This window comes from Lathyrus oleraceus, chromosome 6, assembly GCF_024323335.1.
Source record: "Lathyrus oleraceus cultivar Zhongwan6 chromosome 6, CAAS_Psat_ZW6_1.0, whole genome shotgun sequence".
In the NCBI taxonomy this organism is placed as follows: Eukaryota; Viridiplantae; Streptophyta; class Magnoliopsida; order Fabales; family Fabaceae; genus Lathyrus; species Lathyrus oleraceus.
This window is the reverse complement of record NC_066584.1, coordinates 100,383,182-100,404,085: the sequence shown is the minus strand read 5'-3', so window position 1 is coordinate 100,404,085 and position 20,904 is coordinate 100,383,182. Positions and strand designations below refer to the sequence as shown.

The 20,904-nt window shown below is 35.1% G+C and overlaps 1 protein-coding gene across 1 annotated transcript; it reads left to right on the top strand.

The window, feature by feature from the left end:
• The first annotated feature begins 7,579 nt into the window (after positions 1-7,579).
• On the top strand, positions 7,580-10,138 carry LOC127094212 (uncharacterized). The gene has a single exon (XM_051033071.1). It carries the CDS (start codon positions 7,580-7,582, stop codon positions 10,136-10,138), a length of 2,559 nt encoding a protein of 852 aa, XP_050889028.1.
• The last annotated feature ends 10,766 nt before the right edge of the window (positions 10,139-20,904 follow it).

Sequence of the window (20,904 nt, the reverse complement as noted above, 5' to 3'; positions counted from 1 at the left end):
AGGCGAAGAAGATTGTGATCTGCTGGAAGATTAGCCAGGTTGTTAAAACAAGAGGAGAAGGTGATTCAGCCGCTCGAGGGGCGATGCGAGATTGTTATTCCAAGCACCGCCGAGGTCAGGAAAGAAATGGAAATTGGGGCCGCTTCAGAGGCGAGTTGAAAGCAGAATGGTAGCCCTGTTGAAAGAGCATGTGAATACTTTCGCCTGGTCGTGTCAGGATATGCCAGGTCAAGTACCAATGTCGTTGTGCACAAGCTACCATGGAGAGAAGACTGTCCTCTAGAGAAGCAGAACGCCGGTGCTACTTATCAGAGAGCCATGGTGACTTTATTTCATGATATGATTCAGCATGGAATTAGATGCTATGTTGATGACATGATAGCAAAGTCCCAAACAGAAGAGGGGCATCTGGCAGCCCGGGGCAAGTCGTTCGACCGGCTGAGACAGTTCAGACTGAGGTTGAATCCGAACAAGCGCACTTTCAGAGTGCGGTCCGGTAAGATGTTGGGGTTCATGGTAAGAGAGGAATCGAGGTTGGTCCTGTCAAAAAAAAATGCCTGAACCGGCTCTGTGTTGTTTTGTTTTAGCCCGCCGATTGTTTTTCGCGGATGCGACACCCGTATTTTCCTTAAATGTCTAAATTCCTATTAATTGATTTAAACTGAGTTCCTATGTGCTCTAAAAGTTGTCAATTGGGATAAATAGAGCAAATAGTGAGTTCAGGTTGACTTAATTAATATTATTTGGAATTAACCTTTTATTAATTGGGACATTTTGGTAACATTAATAATGGGTCAATAGCTCTGGTAGAACAAATATTACAAGTTAGTGCCACTTGAGATATTTGTTACTACCACTTCACCACTTCCTAACCACACAAAATAAGCATGGCCACTTGTTAGTAACCTTGACCCACTCACCACCACATGTTTGTGTCTTATACTACCTACCACTTGCCATTTGCTTTTCTATGTATCAGAAAGGATAAGTAGAGAGAAAGGAAAGCATAGAAAGAAAGAGGAAAGCTTAAGAGAAGAAGGAAAGAAAGGCTAGTGGAGAAGAAGAAGAATAAGGAAAACTTGGAACCAACACCATCATCTTCATCCTTATCTCATCTTCAACAACTTCTCCTCTTCAATTTCTTGAGGTGGGTTCTAGTTAGAAACTTTAGTTTTCTAGAAAAATTAGGGTTGTAGAATGTTAAATAAATCATGAATATCCATGCTATAAGATTAATATGTTCTTGCTCTTGTTGATCTTCATGAACATGTGTTTTGTTGTGTTTTGTGATTGGTATGATAATATGATTTGCTATGGTTATGTATGATGTTGAGGTGGAAGTGTTGGAAGAAGGAGTGTGGGTTTGATTGGAAATGGAGTTACAGAGGAAAATGGTGTTTTGAGAGGTGGAAAACAATGAAAATGTACGTGTTAACCGGTTAACGCTTTGAGTTAAGCTGTTAACCATTAGCAAATTCACTTTCTGGGCAGATTTTGTGCGCGTTACCACTAGGCTAGAGAGGTTGTTGTTGAATACTTATGTAATGAATAAATATTAAGCTAAATCTTGATTAAGATAGATTAATGAATTAATCGAGCGTTATAACTCCGTTTTGGATGCGAATGAATGCGTTAGTAAGATAATGAAAAAGGCTATTATTATGATATCATATTATAGTATATTATGCGTCTTACAAATTCTATGAATTTTATTTTGATGGGTGTTAAACATGGTTGATATGTTTGATTGTGAAATAACATGATTAAAAACCTTACAAAGGAGAGTGAGGAAATCTAGGAGTATAATATGATTAATTACTTAGAAGGATAATCTAGGTTATGGAACATGTGTAAGTTATGTGTATGAGACGCATTGTATGGAACATGCTATGTTAATATTTGTGTAATGTGGTGAATGAAGTCACCTGTGATTGATGAATTTTGTTATGGTTCATGGAACCAATGATTATGGAACCGATCATGTATTCAAAATGTTTGTTTTTCTGTGGTGGTACACATCTCCATTGGTATGCTTAGATGAGTAAGCATTGGAATGTGGGACCAATGATTCGAGCCTCAATTGGGTTTGAGCCCCAACCATGGCGGACAAGGGGGAAAGGTGGACACCTATGTGGGTTAGAGTCCCATACGGTGAAAGATACCCTAGGTGGGTTAGAGTCCCATACGGGTGACAGTCGCTTGAACTGGGGATTAAGCCTCATAGAGGACCCGATATCCACCGCGAAAGTCGAATCATACGAGCATGCATGAACCGAACCCACTGAGATTATTATCTCACCCCATGTTGTTGATTATTTTTCAGGTGGTTCTGAGCAGGATAAGGGTAAGGGCAAGATAGAGTGATGTCTTGCTTACCTAAGGATTGGTGGCTTTTCTTCCGCTGTGTAGATATTTTTGAGATCATTGTCTAATGATCTAGATCAGTAGTTTTATTTTGGGCACTCTTATGTACATTTATGCCATATTATGTTATTTTGGGCATGTATTGTATATGTATGATGTGCTGCTAGGCACTTATGTATTTCAGTACCAGTTTTACACTATGTATAATATGTATTCTAGACATATATTATATGTGGGTGTTACAATGTGAAAGATAATAATAGTGGTTTCAATACAAGTTATTAGAAGTTATTAGGTAAGTTATCTAAGGGTAAAATTGGTAAAAAAAAACATAGGCTACACAAAAACCAAGTAGTTTTCCTTGAGAAGTAAGCAACAAAACCTTGATGTACTCTTGATGAAAAGCCCTACGATGCACAATAAACTTAAAGAAAAAATATTTACTATTTGATTAATGGTCACATAAGCAATGAACATATTAATATAAAAGTAAAAATATCAATAAAGAGATGCTTCTAAAAGAACCAAGCCCAAAAATAAGAGGGAGAAGGACCAAGAAGTGACTTTGTTTGTGTGGAAGGATGCCAATGATATGTGAGATCTCAAGGTTAAAAATTAAGATATGACACATACTATAAATAATATTCATCACTATATGATAAACAAAATCCAATCATACCTCTCTCTCTCTCTCACACATTTTACAACTCTCGATATCACTCTCCCTCCTTCATTCATAAATATCACTCTCCTCCATCATTCATGGGGAGGTCTGGGAATAGAAAGAGAACAAGACTGGAGAAAGCTCAAAGAATTGAGTTTGATAAAAAAATGGGGAAAGATTATGAGGCGTTAATGAAGACGGAAGAAAGAACCACATGAGAACTGAGGCAAACATTAGGTTATTAAGAAAAGCTTGAGAAAGAATCCATGATGATGGCAGAATCAAGGTGATATTGATTATCTTCTAATATTTTTTTACATATTACTTTTATAACTTTCATTTTAATTTGTTTTTTGATATTCAGCAGTTTTGACCCACGCTTTATTATGGAAAAGACGCAAGACAGAGAAAAAACCATGCAAAAAGTTAGAATCTTGGAGGATGAGATTCAGGAACTCTCCATTTCCCCCAATTCTGAAACTATGAAAGTTAGGTAAAAAACAATTTAACTTTTATAAGATTATGATAAGTGTGTGAAAAACAATTTTGATGTTTAGTATTAATTTAGTTTTATTATAAACTAGCGTCCAGACGGGCACTCTATGTCCGTTTTTTTAATAAATAGAGTGAAAATAAATACGATATTGTTTTATTTAATGTTAATTAGAAGTTATATAAGAAGTTAATAGTAGGAAGTTATGTGAAATGGGATAATAATGGTTTCAATAGAAGTTACTAGAAGTTATTATGTAAGTTATCTAAGAGTAAAATTGGTAGAAAAATAGGCTACACCAAAACCAAGTTTTCCCTTTATATATACTAGCATCCAGACGGACCTTTTGTGCCCGTCTGTCCGTTTTTTTAATAAACATACGTGAAAATATATACTATATTATTTTATTTAATGTTAATTTTAAACGGAAGTTATATAAGAAGTTAATAGTAAGAAGTTATGTGAAAGATAATAATAGTGGTTTCAATACAAGTTATTAGAAGTTATTAGGTAAGTTATCTAAGGGTAAAATTGGTTAAAAAAACATATGCTACACCAAAACCAAGTAGTTTTCCTTGAGAAGTAAGCAACAAAACCTTGATGTACTCTTGATGAAAAGCCCTACGATGCACAATAAACTTAAAGAAAAAATATTTTCTATTTGATTAATGGTCACATAAGCAATGAACATATTAATATAAAAGTACAAACATCAATAAAGAGATGCTTCTACAAAAACAAAGCCCAAAAATAAGAGGTAGAAGGACCAAGAAGTGACTTTGTTTGTGTGGAAAGATGCCAATGATATGTGAGATCTTAAGGTTAAAAATTAAGATATGACATATACTATAAATAATATTCATCACTATATGATAAAAAAAATCCAATCATACCTCTCTCTCTCACATTTTACAACTCTCGATATCACTCTCCCTCCATCATTCATAAATACCACTCTCCTCCATCATTCATGGGGAGGTCTGGGAAGAGAAAGAGAACGAGACTGGAGAAAACTCAAAGAATTGAGTTTGATAAAAAAAATGGGGAAAGATTATTAGGAGTTAATGAAGATGGAAGAAAGAACCACAAGAGAACTGAGGCAAACATTAGGTTATTAAGAAAAGCTTGAGAAAGAATCCATGATAATGGCAGAATCAAGGTGATATTGATTATCTTCCAATATTTTTTTTCATATTACTTTTATAACTTTCATTTTAATTTTTTTTTTGATATTCAGTAGTTTTGACCCACGCTTTATTATGGAAAAGACGCAAGACAGAGAAAAAACCATGCAAAAAGTTAGAATCTTGGAGGATGAGATTCAGGAACTCTCCACTTCCCCCAATTCTGAAACTATGAAAGTTAGGTGAAAAACAATTTTGATGTTTAATATTAATTTAGTTTTATTATAAACTAGCGTCCAGACGGGCACTCTCCGTCAGTTTTTTTAATAAATAGAGTGAAAATAAATACGATATTGTTTTATTTAATGTTAATTAGAAGTTATATAAGAAGTTAATAGTAGGAAGTTATGTGAAATGGGATAATAATGGTTTCAATAGAAGTTACTAGAAGTTATTATGTAAGTTATCTAAGAGTAAAATTGGTAGAAAAATAGGCTACACCAAAACCAAGTTTTCCCTTTATATATACTAGCATCCAGACGGACCTTTTGTGCCCGTCTGTCCATTTTTTTAATAAACATACGTGAAAATATATACTATATTATTTTATTTAATGTTAATTTTAATCGGAAGTTATATAAGAAGTTAATAGTAAGAAGTTATGTGTGTAATACCCCGTATTTTCCTTAAATGTCTAAATTCCTATTAATTGAGATAAACTGAGTTCCTATGTGCTCTAAAAGTTATCGATTGGGATAAATAGAGCAAATAGTGAGTTCAGGTTGACTTAATTAATATTATTTGGAATTGACCTTTTATTAATTAGGACATTTTGGTAACATTAATAATGGGTCAATAGCTCTGGTAGAACAAATATTACAAGTTAGTTCCACTTGAGATATTTGTTACTACCACTTCACCACTTCCTAACCACACAAAATAAGCATGGCCACCAATTAGTAACCTTGACCCCCTCACCACTTGCCATTTGCTTTTCTATGTATCAGAAAGGATAAGTAGAGAGAAAGGAAAGCATAGAAAGAATGGGGAAAACTTAAGAGAAGAAGGAAAGAAAGGCTAGTGGAGAAGAAGAAGAAGAAGAAGAAGAAGAAGAAGAAGGAAAACTTGGAACTAACACCATCATCTTCATCCTTATCTCATCTTCAACAACTTCTCCTCTTCAATTTCTTGAGGTGGGTTCTAGTTAGAAACTTTAGTTTTCTAGAAAAATTAGGGTTGTAGAATGTTAAATAAATCATGTGAGAGGTGGAAAACAATGAAAATGTACTGGGAGTTAAGCTGTTAACCTTTAGCGAATTCACTTTCATGGCAAATTTTGTGCGTGTTAACCAGTTAACATTTTAAGTTAACCGGTTAACATGGAACAAAATTTAATTTTCTGTGCAGAATATGTCACCAAGGGGGTTCGAACCCAAGACCTCCTTGAAACTGTATAAGCCTTACCACTAGGCTAGAGAGGTTGTTGTTGAATACTTATGCCATGAATAAATATTATGCTAAATCTTGATTAAGATAGATTAATGAATTAATCGAGCGTTATAACTCCGTTTTGGATGCGGACGAATGCGTTAGTAAGATAATGAAAAAGGCTATTATTATGATATCATATTATAGTATATTATGCGTCTTACAAATTCTATGAATTTTATTTTGATGGGTGTTAAACATGGTTGATATGTTTGATTGTGAAATAACATGATTAAAAACCTTACAAAGGAGAGTGAGGAAATCTAGGAGTATAATATGATTAATAACTTAGAAGGATAATCTAGGTTATGGAACATGTGTGAGTTATGTGTATGAGACGCATTGTATGGAACATGCTATGTTAATATTTGTGTAATGTGGGGAATGAAGTCACCTGTGATTGATGAATTTTGTTATGGTTCATGGAACCAATGATTATGGAACCGATCATGTATTCAAAATGTTTGTTTTTCTGTGGTGGTACACATATCCATTGGCATGCTTAGATGAGTGAGCATTGGGATGTGGGACCAATGATTCGAGCCTCAATTGGGTTTGAGCCCCAACCATGGCGGATATGGGGGAAAGGTGGACACCTATGTGGGTTAGAGTCCCACACGGTGAAAGATACCCTAGGTGGGTTAGAGTCCCATACGGGTGACAGTCGCTTGAACTGGGGATTAAGCCTCATAGAGGACCCGATATCCACCGCGAAAGTCGAATCATACGAGCATGCATGAACCGAGTCTGGCTTAGACGTAAGTCCGTTCGGGAATTGATGTGTCGTGATCTGAATAATGATCGTGGTTGAGTTATGAGAACTCAGATGCATGTTGCCATACAATTGTGAGTTAGTTCCCCATCGCTCAAGTCTTCGTTCCCTTGTTGACTTGAGTTGGATATGAGCTGAATATTGATTAGAAAACCCTATAGAGTCGAGTGGACCCATAAGATAGGGAACCCACTGAGATTATTATCTCACCCCATGTTGTTGATTATTTTTCAGGTGGTTCTGAGCAGGATAAGGGTAAGGGCAAGATAGAGTGATGTCTTGCTTACCTAAGGACTGGTGGCTTTTCTTCCGCTGTGTAGATATTTTTGAGATCATTGTCTAATGATCTAGATCAGTAGTTTTATTTTGGGCACTCTTATGTACATTTATGCCATATTATGTTATTTTGGGCATGTATTATATATGTATGATGTGCTGCTAGGCACTTATGTATTTTAGTACCAGTTTTACACTATGTATAATATGTATTCTAGACATATATTATATGTGGGTGTTACAGTTGGTATCAGAGCAGGTCGTATCCTCGACCTAGCCATGAAATATTATAAGTATTCCTTTCTGCCTCATATGTGGGTTATCATCATTGTCCTTGGTGTTATATTCATAGTATTGAGCCTGATCAAATTAATCCTATTTGTATGACATTCAGGATAATGGCTGACGGACGCAGAGGTCGTGGTAGACCCAGAACCCAGAATTCGGACTCTGAACCGCTAAGTGGTAGTGAAGGTTTTCAATGGCCTCAGTTTATGCAACAAATGCAACAACAACAGAATCAATTCATGCAACAGATGATGCAGCAGTGGAATGGTGGTTTGCATCCTCAGGGAGTTCCACAAGTAGCAGCAGGTGGTAGTTTTCGAGATTTCTTCCGCATGAATCCTCTAGAATTCCATGGTGGGCTGAATCCTGTGAAGGCTCAGGAGTGGATAACTGACATGGAAAGGATTTTTCAGATAGTGCATTGTAATGAAGAAAATAAGGTTGTGTTTGCCTCTCACCTGATGAAGGGTCCAGTTGTAAGATGGTGGGAGAGTGCTTCGACTCTTATGACCAATCAAGGAATACCTAGAGATTGGGAGCATTTTAAGACTGTTTTCTTGGATAAGTATTTTCCTAGTTCTTTGAGGACTCAGAAAGAGTTTGAATTTCAACAGCTCAGGCAGGGAGCTATGTCAGTAGCTGCGTATGCTGAAAAGTTCGAAGATATGGCTGCGTATTCTAGACAAGCCGCGTACGCTCCTGATGAGAGGTGGAAGATTGATCAGTTTCTTTTTGGTCTGAGGGGTGAAATTTCTCATAGTGTTTCTCAAAGGGAATTCAGTTCTTATGTTGAACTATTAAGACAATGTTATGTGGCTGAGAACAGTTTGAAGAAGGTTCAGGAAGAAAGGGATCAGTACAGGAGTGGGCAGAGTGACCAAGGAAGGCCAGGAAACCAGTTCAGGCCTAGATCTCAGACTTTCAAGGGGAAACAGGTGCAACATGCAAGACCTAACCAACCTCCTCAATGTCAGGCATGTAAGAAGTATCACTTTGGAAGATGTGGTGTGAGTGGAATTAGGTGTTTTACTTGTCAGAGGGAGGGACACTTGTCTAGGGAATGCCCTCAGAATAAGAATCATATGCAGGGGAGGAGTATCGGTCGAGTTTATACCTTGGATGCAAGAAAGGCTAAGAGCAACAATGCCTTAATTGCTAGTACGTGTCTCGTCAATAATCATCCTTGTTTTGTATTATTTGATTGTGGGGCGACACACTCTTTTGTATCAATTCGGTGCATGAAGCGTCTTGGCTTGCAAGCAATTCCTTTGTCTCCTCCTATGGTGGTTACTACCGCCATGGATGATGTGGTTGAGACATCGTTGATTTGTGAAAATTGTTCGCTCTCGGTAAATGGTAGAGTTTTTCATATTGATCTTATTTGTTTACCACTTAAGAAGGTTGATGTGGTTTTGGGGATGGATTGGCTTTCTGCCAACTCGGTGTTTATTGGTTGTGAAGAGAATTTGATTATCATTCCATCTAGTGAAGCTACTCCAAAGGATGTGTTAACTACAATCTTGGAAGGTACGGTTCGCATGGTTAATTTCTTGTTTGAGAATGAAAAGTCAGTTCTCTTGGCTCTTACTAAGGAATCTAGTGATAATCTGAATGTTACACAAATCCCTGTTGTTTGTGAATTTCCAGAAGTTTTTCCTAAGGATGTCTCCTCTCCTCCTCCTGAAAGGGAAGTGGAATTCTCTATTGATCTGGTACCTGGGACGGCTCCAATCTCCATCTCTTCGTATCGCATGGCACCACTAGAGTTGAGAGAGTTGAAGAATCAATTGGAAGAGTTGTTGACCAAGCATTTTATCCGACCGAGTGTCTCACCATGGGGAGCTCTAGTGTTACTAGTAAAGAAGAAGGACGGTAGTATGCGATTGTGTATTGATTATCGTCAATTGAATAAAGTTACCATCAAGAACAAGTACCCTCTGCCTCGGATAGACGATTTGTTAGATCAGTTGGAAGGAGCATGCGTGTTCTCGAAGATTGATCTGCGATCGGGCTATCATCAAATAAGAGTTAAGAGTTCGGATGTGCCGAAGACCGCGTTTAGAACCCGATATGGCCATTATGAGTTCCTTGTAATGCCGTTTGGTGTAACGAATGCCCCAGCTGTTTTCATGGACTATATGAATCGGATATTCCAACCCTACTTGGACCAGTTCGTGGTGATCTTTATTGATGACATTCTTATTTATTCTCGTACTCCTCAAGAGCACGGAGAACACTTAAGGATTGTTCTATCAGTATTGCAAGAGAAACAACTGTTTGCCAAGTTAAGTAAGTGTGAATTTTGGATGAACGAAGTGAGGTTTCTTGGTCATGTGATATCACAAGGAAGAGTATCGGTGGATCCATCTAAAGTTGAAGCAGTTACCAATTGGGAAAGACCGAAGAATGCTTCCGAAGTCAGAAGTTTCTTAGGTTTGGCAAGTTACTACCGAAGGTTTATAAAGGGATTTTCACAGATAGCGTTACCAATGACTAGACTTACCCGAAAGGAAATTTCTTTCAAATGGGATTCAAAGTGTGAGAAGAGTTTTATGAGTTTGAAGGAGAAGCTGACGACTGCCCCTGTTTTAGTCATCCCTGATCCTGGTAAGTCCTATGAAGTATTTTGTGATGCCTCTAAGAAAGGATTGGGAGGGGTGTTAATGTAGAGTGGTCAAGTTGTAGCCTATGCCTCTCGTCAGTTGAAGCCTCATGAAGAGAACTACCCGACTCATGATCTTGAACTGGCCGCTGTTGTCTTTGCATTGAAGGTTTGGAGACATTACTTGTATGGGGTGCATTTTCAGATGTTTAGTGACCACAAGAGTTTGAAATACTTATTTGACCAGAAGGAGTTAAACATGAGACAGAGGAGATGGATGGAATACTTGAAGGACTATGATTTTGAGCTTAAGTATCACCCAGGGAAGGAGAATAAGGTTGCGGATGCCTTGAGTCGGAAAGAGATACATAAAGCTGAGTTGATGATGTTGGAATATGCGTTGTTGGAAAAGTTCCGAGATCTCAATCTTCAGTTTAGTTGGACGCAGGATGGTGTGATAATGGGAAATTTGAATGTTACCTCTAATCTAAGGGAAGAGATCCGACAAGGACAAATGATAGATGAGAGATTGCAAGAAATGTCGACTCAACCAGGTTTCACTCAATCACCAGATAGAGTTATTCTATTTAATTAAAGGATTTGTGTTCTGGATGATGTAGAGCTGAAATGGAAAGTTTTAGAGGAAGCTCACGAAGGGGCATTTACTATACATCCAGGTTCATCGAAGATGTATCAAGACTTGAAGAAGGACTATTGGTGGCATGGAATGAAAAGGGATATCGCAGAGTATGTGTCAGAATGCATTGTATGCCAACAGGTAAAGATTGAACATCAGAAGCCAGGAGGTTTATTGCGGCCTTTAGAAATTCCGGTTTGGAAATGGGATAGCATTTCAATGGATTTTGCGGTAGGGTTGCCTCGGACACAAGGTGGTTATGATTCAATTTGGGTGATTATGGATCGGTTGACTAAGTCCGCACACTTTTTGGCTGTGAAGACTACTTACAAAGCAAGTCATCTTGCACGGTTGTTCATTTCAGAAATTGTTAGGTTGCACGGTGTTCCTACTAGCATTGTGTCTGATAGGGACCCAAAGTTTACTTCAAGGTTTTGGAGAGCATTCCAACAAGCTATGGGATCGAGATTATGTTTAAGTACTTCTAATCATCCCCAGACAGATGGTCAGACTGAACGAACAATACAGACACTGGAAGATATGTTAAGAGCTTGTGTACTTGAAAGTGGGGGGTATTGGAAGGAGCTTGTGTACTTAAGAGCTTGTGTACTTGAAAGTGGGATGGCTCCTTATGAGGCTTTGTATGGAAGGAAATGTAGAACACCTTTATGTTGGACAGAAGTTGGCGAAGAAAGGATCTTAGGACCGGAGATTATTCAAGAGACAATGGAAAAGATAAAGATGGTCCGTGATAAGATAAAGAAAGCACAAGATCGCCAAAAGAGCTATGCGGATCACAGGAGAAGACCTTTGGAATTTGATGAAGGTGATCATGTATTTTTAAAGGTGACTCCAAGGTTGAGATTGAAAGGACCGTTTAACTCACGGAAGCTAAGTCCGAGATACATAGGGCCATACCAGATTATAGAGAGAATTGGAGAAGTAGCCTACATATTAGCCTTACCACCTTCTCTATCAGAAATGCATGATGTTTTCCACGTATCTCAAGTCTGGAAGTTCATTCCAGATTCTCTTCAGCCTATTCTTCCAAGTTCAGTAGAAGTAGAAGCAGATCTGACCTTCGAACCTCTACCAAGTTGCATTACAGGACGAGAAGTTAAGGCGTTAAGGAATAAGGAGATTCCTCTTGTTAAAGTTTAGTGGGATGAATCACACCCAGGCGACGCCACCTGGGAACTAGAGTCAGAAATGCGAGAAGCTTACCCTCATCTTTTCCAGGTAATATTTAAATTCGAGGACAAATTTTTATTTAAGGGGGGGAGGATGTAATACCCCGTATTTTCCTTAAATCTCTAAATTCTTATTAATTGAGATAAACTGAGTTCCTATGTGCTCTAAAAGTTGTCAATTGGGATAAATAAAGCAAATAGTGAGTTCAGGTTGACTTAATTAATATTATTTGGAATTAACCTTTTATTAATTGGGACATTTTGGTAACATTAATAATGGGTCAATAGCTCTGGTAGAACAAATATTACAAGTTAGTGCCACTTGAGATATTTGTTACTACCACTTCACCACTTCCTAACCACACAAAATAAGCATGGCCACTTGTTAGAAACCTTGACCCACTCACCATCACATGTTTGTGTCTTATACTACCTACCACTTGCCATTTGCTTTTCTATGTATCAGAAAGGATAAGTAGAGAGAAAGGAAAGCATAGAAATAAAGAGGAAAGCTTAAGAGAAGAAGGAAAGAAAGGCTAGTGGAGAAGAAGAAGAAGAAGGAAAACTTGGAACCAACACCATCATCTTCATCCTTATCTCATCTTCAACAACTTCTCCTCTTCAATTTCTTGAGGTGGGTTCTAGTTAGAAACTTTAGTTTTCTAGAAAAATTAGGGTTGTAGAATGTTAAATAAATCATGAATATCCAGGCTATGAGATGAATATGTTCTTGCTCTTGTTGATCTTCATGAACATGTGTTTTGTTGTGTTTTGTGATTGGTATGATAATATGGTTTGCTATGGTTATGTATGATATTGAGGTGGAAGTGTTGGAAGAAGGAGTGTGGGTTTGATTGGAAATGGAGTTACAGAGGAAAATGGTGTTTTGAGAGGTGGAAAACAATGAAAATGTACGTGTTAACCGGTTAACGCTTTGAGTTAAGCTGTTAACCATTAGCAAATTCACTTTCTGGGCAGATTTTGTGCGCGTTACCACTAGGCTAGAGAGGTTGTTGTTGAATACTTATGCAATGAATAAATATTAAGCTAAATCTTGATTAAAATAGATTAATGAATTAATCGAGCGTTATAACTCCGTTTTGGATGCGGACGAATGCGTTAGTAAGATAATGAAAAAGGCTATTATTATGATATCATATTATAGTATATTATGCGTCTTACAAATTCTATGAATTTTATTTTGATGGGTGTTAAACATGGTTGATATGTTTGATTGTGAAATAACATGATTAAAAACCTTACAAAGGAGAGTGAGGAAATCTAGGAGTATAATATGATTAATAACTTAGAAGGATAATCTAGGTTATGGAACATGTGAGTTATGTGTATGAGACGCATTGTATGGAACATGCTATGTTAATATTTGTGTAATGTGGTGAATGAAGTCACCTGTGATTGATGAATTTTGTTATGGTTCATGGAACCAATGATTATGGAACCGATCATGTATTCAAAATGTTTGTTTTTCTGTGGTGGTACACATCTCCATTGGTATGCTTAGATGAGTAAGCATTGGGATGTGGGACCAATGATTCGAGCCTCAATTGGGTTTGAGCCCCAACCATGGCGGACATGGGGGAAAGGTGGACACCTATGTGGGTTAGAGTCCCATACGGTGAAAGATACCCTAGGTGGGTTAGAGTCCCATACGGGTGACGGTCGCTTGAACTGGGGATTAAGCATCATAGAGGACCCGATATCCACCGCGAAAGTCGAATCATACGAGCATGTATGAATCGAGCCTGGCTTAGACGTAACTCCGTTCGGGAATTGATGCGTCGTGATCTGAATAATGATCGTGGTTGAGTTATGAGAACTCAGATGCATGTTGCCATACAATTGCGAGTTAGTTCCCCATCGCTCAAGTCTTCGTTCCCTTGTTGACTTGAGTTGCATATGAGCTGAATATTGATTTGAAAACCCTGTAGAGCCGAGTGAACCCATAAGATATGGAACCCACTGAGATTATTATCTCACCCCATATTGTTGATTATTTTTCAGGTGGTTCTGAGCAGAATAAGGGTAAGGGCAAGATAGAGTGATGTCTTGCTTACCTAAGGACTGGTGGCTTTTCTTCCGCTGTGTAGATATTTTTGAGATCATTGTCTAATGATCTAGATCAGTAGTTTTATTTTGGGCACTCTTATGTACATTTATGCCATATTATGTTATTTTGGGCATGTATTGTATATGTATGATGTGCTGCTAGGCACTTATGTATTTCAGTACCAATTTTACACTACGTATAATATGTATTCAAGACATATATTATATGTGGGTGTTACATTGTGAAAGATAATAATAGTGGTTTCAATACAAGTTATTAGAAGTTATTAGGTAAGTTATCTAAGGGTAAAATTGGTAAAAAAACATAGGCTACACAAAAACCAAGTAGTTTTCCTTGAGAAGTAAGCAACAAAACCTTGATGTACTCTTGATGAAAAGCCCTACAATGCACAATAAACTTAAAGAAAAAATATTTACTATTTGATTAATGGTCACATAAGCAATGAACATATTAATATAAAAGTAAAAACATCAATAAAGAGATGCTTCTACAAGAACAAAGCCCAAAAATAAGAGGGAGAAGGACCAAGAAGTGACTTTGTTTGTGTGGAAGGATGCCAATGATATGTGAGATCTTAAGGTTAAAAATTAAGATATGACACATACTATAAATAATATTCATCACTATATGATAAACAAAATCCAATCATACCTCTCTCTCTCACACATTTTACAACTCTCGATATCACTCTCCCTCCATCATTCATAAATATCACTCTCCTCCATCATTCATGGGGAGGTCTGGGAATAGAAAGAGAACAAGACTGGAGAAAGCTCAAAGAATTGAGTTTGATAAAAAAAAATGGGGAAAGATTAAGAGGCGTTAATGAAGACGGAAGAAAGAACTACAAGAGACTTGAGGCAAACATTAGGTTATTAAGAAAAGCTTGAGAAAGAATCCATGATAATGGCAGAATCAAGGTGATATTGATTATCTTCCAATATTTTTTTACATATTACTTTTATAACTTTCATTTTAATTTGTTTTTTGATATTCACCAGTTTTGACCCACGCTATATTATGGAAAAGACGCAAGACAGAGAAAAAACCATGCAAAAAGTTAGAATCTTGGAGGATGAGATTCAGGAACTCTCCATTTTCCCCAATTCTGAAACTATGAAAGTTAGGTAAAAAACAATTTAACTTTTATAACATTATGATAAGTGTGTGAAAAACAATTTTGATGTTTAGTATTAATTTAGTTTTATTATAAACTAGCGTCCAGACGGGCACTCTCAGTCCGTTTTTTTAATAAATAGAGTGAAAATAAATACGATATTGTTTTATTTAATGTTAATTAGAAGTTATATAAGAAGTTAATAGTAGGAAGTTATGTGAAATGGGATAATAATGGTTTCAATAGAAGTTACTAGAAGTTATTATGTAAGTTATATAAGAGTAAAATTGGTAGAAAAATAGGCTACACCAAAACCAAGTTTTCCCTTTATATATACTAGCATCCAGACGGACATTTTGTGCCCGTCTGTCCGTTTTTTTAATAAACATTTGTGAAAATATATACGATATCATTTTATTTAATGTTAATTTTAATCGGAAGTTATATAAGAAGTTAATAGTAGGAAGTTATGTGAAAGATAATAATAGTGGTTTCAATACAAGTTATTAGAAGTTATTAGATAAGTTATCTAAGGGTAAAATTGGTAAAAAAAAATAGGCTACACCAAAACCAAGTATCCTTGAGAAGCAAGCAACAAAACTTTGATGTACTCTTGATGAAAAGCCCTACGATGCACAATAAACTTAAAGAAAAAATATTTGCTATTTGATTAATGGTCACATAAGCAATGAACATATTAATATAAAAGTAGAAACATAAATAAAGAGATGCTTCTACAAAAACAAAATCCGAAAAATAAGAGGGAGAAGGACCAAGAAGTGACTTTGTTTGTGTGGAAGTATGTCAATGATATGTGAGATCTTAATGTTATAAATTAAGATATGACACATACTATAAATAATATTCATCACTATATGATAAACACAATTCAATCATACCTCTCTCTCACACACACATTTTATAACTCTCGATATCACTCTCCCTCCATCATTCATAGATATCACTCTTCTCCATCATTCATGGGGAGGTCTGGGAAGAGAAAGAGAACAAGACTGGAGGAAGCTCAAAGAACTGAGTTCGATAAAAAAATGGCGAAAGATTATCAGGCATTAATGAAGACGGAAGAAAGAACCACAAGAGACATGAGGCAAACATTAGGTTATTAAGAAAAGCATGAGAAAGAATCCATGATAATGGCAGAATCAAGGTGATATTGATTATCTTCCAATATTTTTTTTCATATTACTTTTATAACATTGATTTTAATTTTTTTTTATATTCAGCAGTTTTGACCCGCGTTTTATTAAGGATAAGACGCAAGACAGAGAAAAAACCATGCAAAATGTTAGAATCTTGGAGGATGAGATTCAGGAACTCTCCACTTCCCCCAATTCTGAAACTATGAAAGTTAGGTAAAAAACAATTTAATTTTTATAAGATTATGATAAGTGTGTGAAAAACAATTTTGATGTTTAGTATTAATTTAGTTTTATTATAAACTAGCGTCCAAACGGGCACTCTCAGTCCGTTTTTTTAATAAATAGAGTGAGAATAAATACGATATTGTTTTATTTAATGTTAATTAGAAGTTATATAAGAAGTTAATAGTAGGAAGTTATGTGAAATGGGATAATAATGGTTTCAATAGAAGTTACTAGAAGTTATTATGTAAGTTATATAAGAGTAAAATTGGTAGAAAAATAGGCTACACCAAAACCAAGTTTTCCCTTTATATATACTAGCATCCAGACGGACATTTTGTGCCCGTCTGTCCGTTTTTTTAATAAACATTTGTGAAAATATATACGATATCATTTTATTTAATGTTAATTTTAATCGGAAGTTATATAAGAAGTTAATAGTAGGAAGTTATGTGAAAGATAATAATAGTGGTTTCAATACAAGTTATTAGAAGTTATTAGATAAGTTATCTAAGGGTAAAATTGGTAAAAAAAAAATAGGCTACACCAAAACCAAGTATCCTTGAGAAGCAAGCAACAAAACTTTGATGTACTCTTGATGAAAAGCCCTACGATGCACAATAAACTTAAAGAAAAAATATTTGCTATTTGATTAATGGTCACATAAGCAATGAACATATTAATATAAAAGTAGAAACATAAATAAAGAGATGCTTCTACAAAAACAAAATCCCAAAAATAAGAGGGAGAAGGACCAAGAAGTGACTTTGTTTGTGTGGAAGTATGTCAATGATATGTGAGATCTTAATGTTATAAATTAAGATATGACACATACTATAAATAATATTCATCACTATATGATAAACACAATTCAATCATACCTCTCTCTCACACACACATTTTATAACTCTCGATATCACTCTCCCTCCATCATTCATAGATATCACTCTTCTCCATCATTCATGGGGAGGTCTGGGAAGAGAAAGAGAACAAGACTGGAGGAAGCTCAAAGAACTGAGTTCGATAAAAAAAATGGCGAAAGATTATCAGGCATTAATGAAGACGGAAGAAAGAACCACAAGAGACATGAGGCAAACATTAGGTTATTAAGAAAAGCATGAGAAAGAATCCATGATAATGGCAGAATCAAGGTGATATTGATTATCTTCCAATATTTTTTTTCATATTACTTTTATAACATTGATTTTAATTTTTTTTTATATTCAGCAGTTTTGACCCGCGTTTTATTAAGGATAAGACGCAAGACAGAGAAAAAACCATGCAAAATGTTAGAATCTTGGAGGATGAGATTCAGGAACTCTCCACTTCCCCCAATTCTGAAACTATGAAAGTTAGGTAAAAAACAATTTAATTTTTATAAGATTATGATAAGTGTGTGAAAAACAATTTTGATGTTTAGTATTAATTTAGTTTTATTATAAACTAGCGTCCAAACGGGCACTCTCAGTCCGTTTTTTTAATAAATAGAGTGAGAATAAATACGATATTGTTTTATTTAATGTTAATTAGAAGTTATATAAGAAGTTAATAGTAGGAAGTTATGTGAAATGGGATAATAATGGTTTCAATAGAAGTTACTAGAAGTTATTATGTAAGTTATATAAGAGTAAAATTGGTAGAAAAATAGGCTACACCAAAACCAAGTTTTCCCTTTATATATACTAGCATCCAGACGGACATTTTGTGCCCGTCTGTCCGTTTTTTTAATAAACATTTGTGAAAATATATACGATATCATTTTATTTAATGTTAATTTTAATCGGAAGTTATATAAGAAGTTAATAGTAGGAAGTTATGTGAAAGATAATAATAGTGGTTTCAATACAAGTTATTAGAAGTTATTAGATAAGTTATCTAAGGGTAAAATTGGTAAAAAAAAAATAGGCTACACCAAAACCAAGTATCCTTGAGAAGCAAGCAACAAAACTTTGATGTACTCTTGATGAAAAGCCCTACGATGCACAATAAACTTAAAGAAAAAATATTTGCTATTTGATTAATGGTCACATAAGCAATGAACATATTAATATAAAAGTAGAAACATAAATAAAGAGATGCTTCTACAAAAACAAAATCCCAAAAATAAGAGGGAGAAGGACCAAGAAGTGACTTTGTTTGTGTGGAAGTATGTCAATGATATGTGAGATCTTAATGTTATAAATTAAGATATGACACATACTATAAATAATATTCATCACTATATGATAAACACAATTCAATCATACCTCTCTCTCACACACACATTTTATAACTCTCGATATCACTCTCCCTCCATCATTCATAGATATCACTCTTCTCCATCATTCATGGGGAGGTCTGGGAAGAGAAAGAGAACAAGACTGGAGGAAGCTCAAAGAACTGAGTTCGATAAAAAAATGGCGAAAGATTATCAGGCATTAATGAAGACGGAAGAAAGAACCACAAGAGACATGAGGCAAACATTAGGTTATTAAGAAAAGCATGAGAAAGAATCCATGATAATGGCAGAATCAAGGTGATATTGATTATCTTCCAATATTTTTTTTCATATTACTTTTATAACATTGATTTTAATTTTTTTTTATATTCAGCAGTTTTGACCCGCGTTTTATTAAGGATAAGACGCAAGACAGAGAAAAAACCATGCAAAATGTTAGAATCTTGGAGGATGAGATTCAGGAACTCTCCACTTCCCCCAATTCTGAAACTATGAAAGTTAGGTAAAAAACAATTTAATTTTTATAAGATTATGATAAGTGTGTGAAAAACAATTTTGATGTTTAGTATTAATTTAGTTTTATTATAAACTAGCGTCCAAACGGGCACTCTCAGTCCGTTTTTTTAATAAATAGAGTGAGAATAAATACGATATTGTTTTATTTAATGTTAATTAGAAGTTATATAAGAAGTTAATAGTAGGAAGTTATGTGAAATGGGATAATAATGGTTTCAATAGAAGTTACTAGAAGTTATTATGTAAGTTATATAAGAGTAAAATTGGTAGAAAAATAGGCTACACCAAAACCAAGTTTTCCCTTTATATATACTAGCATCCAGACGGACATTTTGTGCCCGTCTGTCCGTTTTTTTAATAAACATTTGTGAAAATATATACGATATCATTTTATTTAATGTTAATTTTAATCGGAAGTTATATAAGAAGTTAATAGTAGGAAGTTATGTGAAAGATAATAATAGTGGTTTCAATATAAGTTATTAGAAGTTATTAGATAAGTTATCTAAGGGTAAAATTGGTAAAAAAAAAAATAGGCTACACCAAAACCAAGTATCCTTGAGAAGCAAGCAACAAAACTTTGATGTACTCTTGATGAAAAGCCCTACGATGCACAATAAACTTAAAGAAAAAATATTTGCTATTTGATTAATGGTCACATAAGCAATGAACATATTAATATAAAAGTAGAAACATAAATAAAGAGATGCTTCTACAAAAACAAAATCCCAAAAATAAGAGGGAGAAGGACCAAGAAGTGACTTTGTTTGTGTGGAAGTATGTCAATGATATGTGAGATCTTAATGTTATAAATTAAGATATGACACATACTATAAATAATATTCATCACTATATGATAAACACAATTCAATCATACCTCTCTCTCACACACACATTTTATAACTCTCGATATCACTCTCCCTCCATCATTCATAGATATCACTCTTCTCCATCATTCATGGGGAGGTCTGGGAAGAGAAAGAGAACAAGACTGGAGGAAGCTCAAAGAACTGAGTTCGATAAAAAAATGGCGAAAGATTATCAGGCATTAATGAAGACGGAAGAAAGAACCACAAGAGACATGAGGCAAACATTAGGTTATTAAGAAAAGCATGAGAAAGAATCCATGATAATGGCAGAATCAAGGTGATATTGATTATCTTCCAATATTTTTTTTCATATTACTTTTACAACATTGATTTTAATTTTTTTTTATATTCAGCAGTTTTGACCCGCGTTTTATTAAGGATAAGACGCAAGACAGAGAAAAAACCATGCAAAATGTTAGAATCTTGGAGGATGAGATTCAGGAACTCTCCACTTCCCCCAATTCTGAAACTATGAAAGTTAGGTAAAAAACAATTTAATTTTTATAAGATTATGATAAGTGTGTGAAAAACAATTTTGATGTTTAGTATTAATTTAGTTTTATTATAAACTAGCGTCCAAACGGGCACTCTCAGTCCGTTTTTTTAATAAATAGAGTGAGAATAAATACGATATTGTTTTATTTAATGTTAATTAGAAGTTATATAAGAAGTTAATAGTAGGAAGTTATGTGAAATGGGATAATAATGGTTTCAATAGAAGTTACTAGAAGTTATTATGTAAGTTATATAAGAGTAAAATTGGTAGAAAAATAGGCTACACCAAAACCAAGTTTTCCCTTTATATATACTAGCAT

What these genes read in the sequence shown, in the direction of transcription:
- LOC127094212 (XM_051033071.1), top strand. Translation starts at nt 7,580, where the DNA reads ATGGCTGACGGACGCAGAGGTCGTGGTAGACCCAGAACCCAGAATTCG.